The 13,385-nt window shown below is 44.9% G+C and overlaps 1 protein-coding gene across 2 annotated transcripts in view; it reads right to left on the minus strand.

The window, feature by feature from the left end:
* Positions 1-2,098: 2,098 nt before the first annotated feature.
* Positions 2,099-13,385, minus strand: part of RC3H2 (ring finger and CCCH-type domains 2) — a 36,806-nt gene continuing 25,519 nt past the window's right edge. For both annotated transcript variants that reach the window (XM_058159256.1, XM_058159257.1), the window contains 7 exons: positions 12,897-13,113; positions 12,712-12,796; positions 11,438-11,519; positions 10,724-10,858; positions 10,504-10,611; positions 8,902-9,050; positions 2,099-7,069 (listed from right to left, as the gene is read on the minus strand). In XM_058159256.1, the coding sequence (XP_058015239.1) occupies positions 6,868-7,069; positions 8,902-9,050; positions 10,504-10,611; positions 10,724-10,858; positions 11,438-11,519; positions 12,712-12,796; positions 12,897-13,113 (978 nt within the window). In that variant the 3' untranslated portion in view covers positions 2,099-6,867. The remainder of the gene's footprint in view (positions 7,070-8,901; positions 9,051-10,503; positions 10,612-10,723; positions 10,859-11,437; positions 11,520-12,711; positions 12,797-12,896; positions 13,114-13,385) is intronic.

Raw genomic sequence — 13,385 nt, forward strand, 5'->3', positions numbered from 1 at the left:
CCTAACATTTCAGCTAAGGCTTCTGATATAACTTTTTAAGATCTTCTTCCTTCCGGTCTTGAAGACCCCTAATTCTCAAAGCCTTCTCCAACGCTCTATATTGCAATACCACCACATGATCCTCATTTTTAACCACTTTATTTTGAAGCTCTCCAACTTTATTATCCAAATACTGATTTGCTTGACTAATTACTTCCACTTTATCCTCCATTACTTCCAAATTTTTGCCAAACCTTGAAAACCATCAATAAATCTTCTCTAATTTTTTTATTAGTCTCTTTAATTTCTTCCCTAAGTTGATCCTTCACACCATGAATATTATTCATAATTTCTTTAAATCGCTCTTCAGAAACTCTATTCTGTTCCTTTAATATATCTTCTAAATTAGTTTCAGACCCCCTTCTCGTCATGGAACTTTTGGTGGCTTAGAAGCCATTTTAATTTAAGTAAAGTCTCTAATTAGAATTATAAAATCTCAAAGTCTCAAAAAGTCTCCAATTAAAGTTGTAAAATAAAAACTTTCACCTTGCCTCCTCTGGAAAGCTTCTATTCAGCTAAAATCCACAAAGACGAACTTCACTTTCTCTCACAAGCAGCCTCCAATCCACTTCCTCTCAGACGCCATTTCTTCCTTCACTAAGTTCAAGTGAGAAAAAGTTTTCCCCTTTTAAAAAGGAGTAGAAGTCAGCTCTCTTCTTGCTTCCCCATTAATCGATCACTTGTATTTGCCCTGTCTGCTTTAAGTTATTCAAAACGGAATCAATTGAGCAGAGGTGGGCGTTTTCCTCTTGTCCTGCTTAATTAACAGGATCGAGCCGAGTCTGGAGTGGGGCTGGGTTATGCAGGCAGCCCTCCGAGACTCTGCATAAGAAAGCAGAGCCCCTGGGGCAATCTTCTGCTCTCCAGCCACTCTGGCTAATCTCTTTCACCCAGAGAAAAGCTTTGAAGCTGGCTAACAGCCGTTCTCCCGCTGTTTCACCAGCTTTTACAGAATCTCAGTTCCGGACGCCATTCCAGGCGTCCTCCTCGGGGAAAACGAAACCACCGGAAGCCCGCATTATTGCCCATCTCAACATGGTTCCTAAGCCATTCCTTCGATCAAAACCACCATAGGCTTAGCATCCCATCCCAATGTGGGGCTTTAAAAATTCTTCATCTTTGGGAATTGGAAAAAATTGGGCTTTGATAAATTTTCATCCCGCATATTTTGTGCAAGGTTGTTGAGCAAGACAGTGACTAACACAAAACCATCTATAAATTCTGGTCAGCAACTTTTTTTTTTTTAATTTGCATTTATATCCCACCCTTCTCCGAAGACTCAGGGCGGCTTACACTATGTTAAGCAATAGTCTTCATCCATTTGTATATTATATACAAAGTCAACTTATTGCCCCCAACAATCTGGGTCCTCATTTTACCTACCTTATAAAGGATGGAAGGCTGAGTCAACCTTGGGCCTGGTGGGATTTGAACCTGCAGTAATTGCAAGCAGCTGTGTTAATAACAGACTGTCTTAGCAGTCTAAGCCACCAGAGGGCCTTTACCTGCATTCCTAAAACTCTGGACATAAAAACACATCCGCTTAACATTTCCCTTGGCCCCATATATAATACATATTTTCCTGCCCCAACACCACAATAAGATGAAAACAAAACAAGTTTAAGCAGATATTTCTTTTTTTTATTTTACGGCATGCAATTACATTTCAAGTATTGCAAATTGATTTTATTAAGTCTCTCTTGAAACACTGGAAAAAAAAACAAACGAACAGACCACAATTAGCTAAAGTCTGTGACCAGCCTTAAAGCTAACAATCTCTACTTCAGTGCTACAGTAAACACACACGTACATACTATTCAGGCTAAATCACAAAGCCAGTTCCCATTTTTTCCGACTTTCCCTCCCAAAAATACAGACCGTACGGTCTAAACATTCCTGGTTTAAATCCTATTCCACTAAACACAAAAGAGGAAAAAAAAAATAACGATAATACAATTTGGAGATTTAAAACAGAACAAAATGGAATAGAATTCATTATTACCCCGCCCCGAAATATATTCCCCCTTTTGTTTTTACAGATATTTTTTTTTAAATTATATTTTTAAATAGAAGCTGAGAATGCACCATTAAAAATGAGCATTAAATCCATCGTAGCAATGGAATCGGCTTTATTATATATGATGGGTGTACACCATCTTTTATCTCATTTACATTTTAATCGAACAATAGATTTGCAAAGAAAATGTCTAATACAGACGTAAGAATATTCACACTTGAGCTTTACAAGCAGTTGTACAATTGACAAAAAAAACTGGCTTCTTTTCCCAAATGTTCCAGATTAAGCAGGTTTATAAAATTTTAAATCAACTCAAGGAAACGAAGTCTTTCCCCCGCCCCCCTCCTCTTTCTTTTTAACTTTCAGGGAAAAGAATATATGCAGTATATAGTGTAAATGTGGAAGTAGATACTGCATGCTAAATTACAACACTCTGGAGTGGCTGTACAGTCGGTCTGTGTAGTAGAAAAAAAAGAACCACAGGTGTTGTATCACAACTACAGTATAATGGATTTATCCACCCCAAAAAAAGAGAAATGCATGCATTTCCTATGTCTTGGATTAATTGACCGAGAATTCGTTAGGGGAGGACTAACTAATAATTGCAAATGAACTTTGTCCCTATGTCTGGCACTTGCAAGATACAGTCAGGAGTTCTTTAATGTCAGATTTTTGTCAAGTACAATAAAAAGTTCATTAAAGCTTTGCAAAAGCATAGTTGTGTGAATGTGTGTAGAAAAATCTTTCGTCAGCTCCTTACTGTAGGAGGCGAACAGGATATCCTGATCTACAACACCCCCCCCGCCAGCTATCTGACCAAAGCAAGTAGATATCTTGGCTGTGAATGATGGATTTTGCAGTCCAACACCTCTGGAAGGAAGGCCCGAACACGTGCAACCAAAACAATGGTGCTGGGACCCTCCCGTGTGAAAGAAATAATTGAACTTTGAAAAGAGCTGGCATTAGCCGTTATCACATTCGTAACTGATGACTCTAGTCCTTAAGAGATAATGGATCTTCCTGAATACAAGGTGCTGCAAAACAAACTTAACCCCTGGATAGTGCATCGCTCACTTTCTGCAAAGCTGTGCTTTGCAGAGTTTAAATCTGAATGCACAAGATTATAAATACTGGAAAAACGTATCTGCTGACAAAAAAAACCACATCTCAAAAAATGGCCACCACCTTTCATTTCCGATTGCACTGTACAGAACCTAGCCAGTCCAAGCTCTGCAAAAAAAATCCTATGATTATTTATTTAAGACAACGTTCACAACAACTGGTCTGGATTTCTGTTTTTGTTTTTTGTTTTAAAGCTTATCCTCCGTTCCTCTATTCTGGCTATTGTGCGTTTGCCGCGTGCCGGAATGTTCTGCCTCTCTTCACGTATCCAGATATACTTCTGAAGTGCCTTTCTGGGCAAAATAACGTATTCAGCAAGGATGAGATATCTGCATTTGGGTGCAGTGTGTGTTGAAGCACGGCTCAACCACTCACCGCTGTTGAGAAACCTGAGGGTAACTTGTCTACTGAAGTAATAGCGCCGAACAGTTTTGGCAATGCCAAACTTCCCCTTTGAAGTTCAAATCAATGTCTTTGCAACACTGATTCTCCCCTTAAGCCTAGGTTGATACAGACAGTGGCCATCCCTCTGTTGCTGCTCAAACTCTGTTAACTGAAGGGCTGAATCAGAATAAACCGATTTCGACTCTTTTCTGCTCTTACAGTAAGCGTGTGTGTGTGCACGCGCACCTGAGAGCCACAACATCTCCTTCATTTCGCAGTAACAGGGCTACTTCTCTGCTAAGGAAGGAGGCTGGGTCTTCCTTCCTACCTGGCTACCTGTCCTTCCTTCCTACCTGTCCTAGTTCTATAAACTCAAGAGCCTTAAAACAGACCCTGCTTCTCATCTGGCTGCCTCAGGACCATCGCTCTTGCCTGCAAAAAAGAGAATAAAACAACTGGAGATGCTATTAAGTCACAATCAGCGCTCAACTGAAAACAAACAAACAAACGAACAAACAAACAACCCACAGGATCACAGAGCAAGATGCCAAGGTTGGGTTGAAAAAGCACACACACACACACACACACACACACACACACACACATAAAAAAGAGCATCTGGTGGCAAGAAGGACATCTGGCCATTAAACACTCTGCTAGCTCCATTCAGGTTGCCCAGAGCAGGGGTCTCCAACCTTAGTCCCTTTAAGACTTGTGGACTTCAACTCCCAGAGTTCCTCAGCCAGCACTTGAAGTCCACAAGTCTTAAAGGGACCAAGGTTGGAAACCCCAGGCCCAGAGTCTACCCCGCAAGGGATTATGGGGTCGTTAAATGATGACGAAGATGACCCTAGATATCTTAGGAACAAACCCAGCTGAAGGGGAGCTTTCTGACTGTGACGCACCAGAGAAAGAGACAATGGTTATGTAAACAATGGATTGCAAATAGCCAAGTCCTGAGAAAGAAAACACAGTTCGTTAAAAAGCAACCCGGCAAAAACCGAAACACGTTAATGGCTAAAAAACAGACGATCTGCTCAGGTAACGCACATTGGATCCTCAGACTGTGCTAACAACTGGTGGCACTCAATTTTACAAAAGGGCTATTTCTGTTGGGACAAAAAATAAGGACCGCTCCAACCTTCTATTTTAATAACAAACTAGCAATGCAGAGTTTTTTTCCCCCAATCCTTCTCTTTTTGGAAAAATCATTTTGCCTTCAGTGTGAGATACGTAACCAAAAAAAAATAAATCTTGATTTTTAATTCCCTTGAGTTTAAGAGCTACGGTAAGAAAGGAAAACTTTGGGAACTGTTAGGAAACCAAGGGAAGGAATTTGGCTGGTATAGAAATAGCCTTTTTGCACCTCACTATTAAATTAGCAGATAAAAAAAAATTTTTTTACAACATTGCTGGAATTATCAATACAAAGTAGTCTTTGCATTTTTCAATCCCTGTGTACAACGTAGTTTTTCCAAATGACACTATAGATCAGAAGTTGAGATTTTGTTTTTAACCAATGATCGAAGTTAGAGCTGTAACCCGCAGAGGAATGCCACAATGTTGTGAGCATAAAAACCATTGTGATGCCACAATTACCAGCTTTATTCTGCCAACAACATGATCAGTTTTGAATGTTTTCTTTCAACACCCAGTTGATAGAAGGATGAGCCCTTGTATATATTTATATATACAAGTATATATATATAGATATATATGTAAATATAGTACACCCTGGTGAAAGGGCTGCTTGGCTAAAATATTCCAGTACGATTTCCAAAGTTAAACAACTTCACAGAAGTTAATTAACAAACATTTTCTTAAAAAAACAAAAAAAAACACAAAAAAAAAACCAGAAAAAGGAAGAAAAATGTAAAAATTATAAAAAAAAAAGGAAGCTGCAGAGGAGGACCGATAGAATGTTCTTACCCGATAGCTTAAGTTATCTTACCTTGCTCTGCAGAAGCAGCCTGAATTTATTAAAGAGGGAAAAGAACACAGCTAAGAGGTCGTAGGGGAGAATGGTCCAATTTTAGAGCTCTATGGTTTTCAAATAATAATAATAATTTTTAAAAAAATCACATTTTAAAGAGGACTTATCTCCCCCCCCCCCTTGTTCTGTACAAGCCCAGCTCAAGCTACATCATGAAGTCTTCAAGATATCATCGGAGTGAAATCACTAACAAATCTCAATATTAGCATTCTCAGCAGTAAGATGGCTGACTCAATATCAGGAACATCTAAAGCAGGGGTCTCCAAATTTGGAAACTTTAAGACTTGTGGACTTCCCAGAATTCCACAAGTCTTAAAGTTTCCAAGTTTGGAGACCCCTGATCTAAAGGACTGCTAATCAACCGTGTGTTTTTAACGAAGAGAAAGGGGAACAAACACGGGTTTTAGCTGTGTCGATTATTTTGCAGAGAATAATTGGGGAGGCATTGAATGCCAAGCGGGGAAGCTGGGTCGAGGGGCTGAGGGATTGACAGCGTTCTCGCCACGCATGTGCTGAGGCTGTCACCGAACGCCGTGATTCCCGCTTACAAACTTTGAGCAAGAAAGAACCAAGTACGTTAAGTGGGGGAAATAAAACCCAGGCACTTGATTTGGCTTCGTTACCGATCGATTTGTATACGGGAGAAGTCCCTCAATGGCCAAGAAAGGCCAAGCTGCCAAAGAGAAGGGGAAGCCGTACGGCAGGGTGGGAAGGAGTGACCCTTTGCTACGTACCAGTTGCAAAGCTTGTGTGGGGATCATACTCATGCCCTCTCTTTCCTCCCAAGTGCTTCTCCGAACAAAGCAACTTACGACAATTCCTGCGAGCCACAACATTTCCCCTGAAGCGACTGACTTTAGTTTTGGATGCTTCTCTACAAAAGGCATCGCAAAACAAGAATGACTTGGTGCAGGGGTCTCCAACCTTGGTCACTTTAAGACTTGTGGACTCGGGGAGTTGAAGTCCACAAGTCTTAAAGTGACCAAGGTTGGAGACCCCTGACTTGGGAGGGGTGTGTGTGTGTGTGTGTGTCTAACAACCTCACTGAAAAACCACTTTAAAGGGAAAACACCTCCACATTCCACACGGCTGGTGCTGTCTGGCTCTGTCACTTTTCTCGCTTGTGTTATCCCGAAGACACAAAAGAGTCCGATGTATCAAAATGTCCACAGGAAAGGATTTTCTTTCCAAGAGAGGGAGAAAGAGAGAGAGAGAGAGAGAGAGAAAGAGAGAGAGAGAGAGAGAGAGAGGGACCAAAACAAAGTTAAACCGCTTCTGAGCATGGTCAGCAGCGTGAAAGCCAAGCAACTTCTCATGTGTTCACCATTTTGCCGTTTGAAATCGGCCTTAAAAAGTCATTCTGCCCTTCCACGATGCCATGGGCTGTTTTGAGAAGAAGGCTGCGCATGCCAGCCGACGATGTCATGATGGGCAGGGAGATCCTGCTGCCTGCAGAGGACTCCGTCGGTTGGCTGAAGCAGGACGCGGCCGGCACGACTCCCTTCTGTTTCTCCCTGGTGGGTGAGTGATTGGGTGGGGAAAACAAAAGGAAACCTGGTCACACAAGCGCCTTTACCTGCATTCTGTCAAGGGGAAAGAAGAGTTATCAAGTCCTAGAGAGGTCTTCCACTGGTGGAGGTAAGGCAGATGACTAGAATCACTGGTGGGCTTCACAGAATTTAACAACTGGTTTGCCCAGAATCGACAATACAAGTGTGCGTGTACGCATGCTTGCTTTGCTCACACATGCCTTGCGCACACGCGCATGGCGTCAAAAACACGGCAATTGTATAAGACGGGATAGCTCGGGGGGTGGGGGCAGTCCTAGCTGCTGGCCGTAACTACCGGTTTTCCTGAACCGGCTGAATCCCATCCCTGACTAGAATACTTACAAGTACTAGATGAATATGTCTGTGGAGATTCTCAGTCACCCAGGTCATGGTTGTCTCAAAGGTGCTTTTAAAAAGGCAACTGGACTTTCTTTGAAGATGTTTTGCTTCTCATCCAAGAAGCTTCTTCACCTTCACAGTTGCCTCTTGAGAAAGCGCTGGACTTTCTGTTTTTTTTCTTTGAAGACGTTTCGCTTCTCATCCAAGAAGCAACGTTCTTGGATGAGAAGCAAAACGTCTTCGAAGAAAAACCAGAAAGTCCAGCTGCCTCTTGAAAAAGCACCTTTGGGACTATTAGATGAAGAGTTTTAAGATGGTCTGGAGATTGTCGGCTGTAAACATGGTTAAGTAAAGACATACGAAAATGTAGGATATGGGGCAAATGTCTAATTCTCAATCATCCAGGTTGTCCCCAAATGTGTTTTTTCAATGGCACTCTCTTGGTTTATTTTATTTTTTCCCCTTGAAAACGTTTTGCGTCTCAATCTGGAAGCTTCTTCAGGTCTGAACGGAGGAAGCTTCTTGGATGAGAAGGGGAACATTTTTAAGGAAACAAACAAGCTAAGGAAGTCCACTTTTCTTTTGGAAAAGCACCTTTGGGCTAGGATATGGCTCAGCCTTGATATTTAACAATGGTTTGGGGGTCTACAGCCATTGAGAGTGTCAGTTTTGGAAGGCAATTTTCTTTTTGCTTCTCAACTGCCACATATTTTAGCTGGGGAAGTTGGGAGGGGGTTGTTGTTGGAGCGGTAGAAAGTTGGTCATAACAACATGCCGTATTCAAGGACATCCTGCATCTGATGTAGACTGCCTGAAGACTATCCAATTTTTTTTAAAATTTGAACTGATATCCCGCCCTTCTCCAAAGACTCAGGGCGGCTTACACAGTGTTAAGCAATAGTCTTCATCCATTTGTGTATTATATACAAAGTCAACTTATTGCCCCCAACAATCTGGGTCCTCATTTTACCTACCTTATAAAGGATGGAAGGCTGAGTCAACCTTAGGCCTGGTGGGACTTGAACTTGCAGTAATTGCAAGCAGCTGTGTTAATAACAGACAGACTTAGTCTGCTGAGCCACCAGAGGCCCAATTGAGTGTGAAGAGTTGATTGGACAATGGGATGAACTTGTTGGTGTGGGGCAGGGCTGTGAACTCTCAACTGGGTGTGGAAAACCTGGAAGCTTTCAGTTTCAGGTTTTCCCAGTTGTGCCAACATCACATCTCTAATAAATTGGAACTTTGAGGAACCTCAAGCCTCAGAGCTTTATTTCGTTGGGGGTGTTCCTTGGAACCCTGACAGAGGGATGGGGGTGGGGGGAGAAAGACAGCAAGAATCAGATATGAGAAGCTCCAACCACAGCAAGGAAAGAACACTGGATGGGAAGAATGTGGATGAAAACTTTGCCCTGAGGTCTTGAGCTAGATTGGACCTTCCCATTTTGTCCCACACTCACAAAAGAGCAAGTTCTTCATGCAGGAAAGGCCTCTTGGCCTGCCTGATGTCCATTGGGGGCTGCTCCGATGGGTGACCATTCTCCAGAGCTGACCCACTGAAGAGGTTATCGTTCTGACCATTGGTGCCAAGCTGCAGGCCCAGCATCTCCTAGAGCAAGGAAGGAAAAAAAGAACAATGATGGGTAGGATGTTTTTAACCAGGACTGCATTGATAGCAATGCTTTATTGAATTCTTATAAGCTTCCCCAGAGTCATGTCACGTGGGGCGCAGGGGTTAGAAATGCAGCATTGCAGGCTAATTCTGCTGACTTGACGACTGTCGGCAGTTCGATTCTCACCAGCTCAAAGTTGACTCAGCCTTCTGTCCTTTCAAGGTCGGTCGAACGAGGACCCAGACTGTTGGGGGCAATAGGCTGACTCTTTAAACTGTTTAGAGAGGACTGTAAAGCAGTATAAAAGTCTAAGTGCTATTGCTATCTATCTCTATCTCTATGCCTGTCTGTCTGTCTATCTATCTATCTGCCATGGTGGCACAGTGGTTAAAATGCAGTAAAGGTAAAGGTAAAGGTTCCCCTCGCACATACGTGCTAGTTGTTCCCGACTCTAGGGGGCAGTGCTCATCTCCGTTTCAAAGCCGAAGAGCCAGCGCTCTCCAAAGACGTCTCCGTGGTCATGTGGCCAGCATGACTCAACACCAAAGGCGCACGGAACACTGTTACCTTCCCACCAAAGGTGGTCCCTATTTTTTCTACTTGCATTTTTACATGCTTTCGAAACTGCTAGGTTGGCAGAAGCTGGGACTAGTAACGGGAGCTCACCCCGTTACACAGCAGCACTAGGGATTCGAACCGCCGAACTGCCGACCTTTCAGTCAACAAGCTCAGCTGTCTTAGCCCCTGAGCCACCGTGTCCCTTTGCAGTACTGCAAGCTAATTCTGCCCACTGCCAGGAGTTCGATCCTGACCGGCTCAAGGTTAGCTCAGCCTTCTGTCCTTCCGTGGTGGATAAAACGAGGACCCAGACTGTTGGGGCCAATAGGCTGACTCTGTAAAACTGCTTAGAGAGAGCTGTACAGCAACATGAAGCAGTATATGAGTCTTAGTACTGTTGCTATTGTGAGATAAGTGGCTACATTACCTTTGATAGATAAATAAATAAATAAATAAATAAATAAATAAATAAATAAAGGGCCTCTGGTGGCTCAGACTGCTAAGACAGTCTGTTATTAACACAGCTGCTGCAGGTTCAAGTCCCACCAGGCCCAAGGTTGACTCAGCCTTCCATCCTTTATAAGGTAGGTAAAATGAGGACCCAGATTGTTGGGGGCAATAAGTTGACTTTGTATATAATATACAAATGGATGAAGACTATTGCTTGACATAGTGTAAGCCGCCCTGAGTCTTCGGAGAAGGGCGGGATATAAATGCAAATAAATAAATAAATAAAAATAGTTACAATGGGCATCTTGAGTTGAGCCTTGTAAGGAACTGTGGTCCTTGACCCAGTGGGTTATCTGAACTGGAAGAACTGGTACCACTCTGACACTCTGGGGACAGAAGACACAAAATAGCCCACGTGTGGGTAGAACTGAGAGAACGTACTTCCATTTGCTCTCCCGGCCCCTCGGCCTCCTCCGTGTCAAGCGACGAAAGTTCCAGTTCAATGTCTCGGTTAGACTTGGCGCCCATGCTGTCCTCGGGGGAGTCGGCCTGGGGAGGGTGCAGGAAAGGAAGGGAACATAAAACAGGTGGGAACGAAACACGTCTCAGTGCAGCGGATTTGGACGGGGGTGTGGGGAGGGGAAAGGAAAAGCCTCCTTACCTGGCCATTCCTCAGCTCCATTTCCTTGCTTAAAAGCTTTAAGGTGAGGGCACTGCCTTCGCTCAGGGAGTCCCAATTCTGCTGCGTAGCCAGGGCATTGGCCTCTCTCTGGAGCAGCACTGAGTTACTTTTGGCCTGTGTGGAAAAGCAGAGAAGGCCCCTGAATGGTCAGGGGAGAGGGCTGCGCGCTCCCTCCCTGCCCAGGGATGTAGATCAGTGGTGAAATCCTCCGTGGATCGCCACCAATTTGCTGCCTGCACATGCGTGGTGCGCACCAAATGTGCACTCGATGCACACATCCACAGCTGCACACATGCACGCCAAACACGCAATTCACACGGAAAAGGAAGACTTCAATAGGTAACTAGAACAGCGAGGGGAGGGGGGAACAGGTGTGCAGCACGATTTAGCTTCGCTAGAAACCAGGACCGTCAGAAATACCGGTTTGGATGAACCAGTAGCTTTTTTTAACTATGGGTTTGCCTGAATCAGTAGCTTTTTTTTTTTAACTTCCGGTTCGCCTGAACCGGTAGTTTTTATCACTACCGGTTCACCCAAACCAGGGCGAACCGGTAGCATTTCATTCCTGCCGTGGATCCTGTTTCAATCAGGAAGCTGTGCTCCTGGCTCCAAGAATCGCAGGAAGGACACTTGCTAAAATCACTCCCTTCCCAAATACCCAGCCTTGGGGCGGGGTGGGGGGGTGAGTTGTACCTGTTGTAATTCAGTGCTCAGGAGGTCTCCGGTGCTCGAGTGCTTTTTGGGAGCGGATTCCCCGGGAGCGACAAACTGGTCCCTTGAAAAGAGAGAAGAAGAAAAGCCAAGCTTCAACCTTTGGGCCCCGGATGCATCTGCAAAAAGGCCTCTTGTGTTGTGGCCCGCCACCTGCCAGCAGAGCTGGCAGCAGACTCGGATGATGAGGAGGTTGGGGAGGAACTTGGGCCAGTTCTGGAGTTGAGGGAAGGCTCTGATGGATGCTCTGCATCGGACGCAGAGATAAGAGCCAGGGCTGTCTGACATTTCCCAGCCACCAGAGAGGCAGCTGCCTTTGGAGGCTGTTATGAGTGAGGAGGAAGAACAGCTGGGGCCTGTTCCAGATGCACCTATGCGCAGAGCTGTTAGGAGAGGAGAACAACGGAGGACAAGGAGTTGATTCGGGAAGCAAGGCACACACGGATGCTGAATGGCCCTCCCTGGCTGGGAAATAAATAGAAGGAAAGGCGGAGTGGTTGTCGTAGGAGACAACCGTTCGCATTCTGAAGATTATGCTCATGGTGTTTCGTGCATCAAAGACTGCTTGCCAGAACTTAATTTACAGCTTTGGGGTTGGAAGCTCCCGGCCTGGCAATTATCTGAAGGAACTGATAAGGTCTATTACTGCAGTTAACTCTTTAAAATTATTGCCTGGACTTTTCGGTGTGTGAGTCCCATTAATTCACAGGCGGTAAATAAAGAGGGGTTTTTCAGGACAAGGAGCCTGTTTCTTGTTTCTGCTAAGGGAAGTGGCTCACCAGGCTAATGCAGCCTGTTATTAACACACAGCTGCCTGCAATTACAATTACTGCAGGTTCGAGTCCCACCAGGCCCAAGGTTGACTCAGCCTTCCATCCTTTATAAGGTAGGTAAAATGAGGACCCAGATTGTTTGGGGGGGTGGCAATAAGTTGACTTTGTATATAAATATACAAATAGGATGAGACTATTGCCTTACACAATGTAAGCCGCCCTGATTCTTCGGAGAAGGGCGGGGTATAAATTCAAATTAAAAAAAAAAAAAAGGCTGGGTCAGAACATCTTGTGGGAAAAACTGCATTTTCTCCCCAGGTAGACTCTGACCTCAAAGAGTTTGCGTCCTGACACCGTGGAGCCTGTTCTCGCTTGCCAAGGAGACTGGGGTTCCTTGGCTCTCCTCCGTGAACAAGCCAAGGGGCTGGGGAGACCCAGAGCTCAGCCGTGGCTGGATCTATCCGGGAAATCCATTCCGCCTACCGTTCTAGGAAAGGTGCCGAGGAAGTCGAATCGGACGCATAGCAGCTCCACCTCAAGTCCACCGAGCTGATGCTGGGGATATAATCTGGAAGAGGTAAAAGATGGGGCTCAGCAAGGGGGAGGGGGCTTGCCCTGCTCCTCTCCTCCTCCCCCCTCCCTCCCCTTGAAGGTGCTGCTGCCCGCACCTGACATGCTGATGGGTTTGGTAGTGCTTCCTTGGGAAGCAGTTGCCTGGACAGGATCCGTGGTGTGGTAGCCGGTCCGCGATGACCTGGAGATGGCGCCCCACTTGGAAATGATTGGCCCGTCGCCAAAAGGGATGATGGGGTCTTCCTCCTTGGCTTTCCTCTGGGTTTCAAAGAGGTACGCCGCCGGCCTCTTGGGGTCTCCGCTGTCCAGATCCTACATGGAAGGGAAGGCTGAGAGGGGCACGGAAACACCAGTCCCGAAGGATCCTTCCAGATTCCCAAGATCACTTTAGGTCAACTGTAGGACATCCTAAAGGTGCTTTTTCAAAAGGCAACTGTTGTTGTGGTCCGTCAGCAGCTTGTGGAGCTGGCAACGGGAGTCGGACAGCGATGAGGCTGAGGTGAGGCCTGGGCCATTGGGGAGTGAGGTGCGGCTTCCAGAGACTGATAGTAGTGAGGCAGACGAACAGGAGGAGCCTGTTCCTG

The sequence above is a fragment of the Ahaetulla prasina genome, chromosome 16 (assembly GCF_028640845.1).
Source record: "Ahaetulla prasina isolate Xishuangbanna chromosome 16, ASM2864084v1, whole genome shotgun sequence".
NCBI classification, from domain to species: domain Eukaryota; kingdom Metazoa; phylum Chordata; class Lepidosauria; order Squamata; family Colubridae; genus Ahaetulla; species Ahaetulla prasina.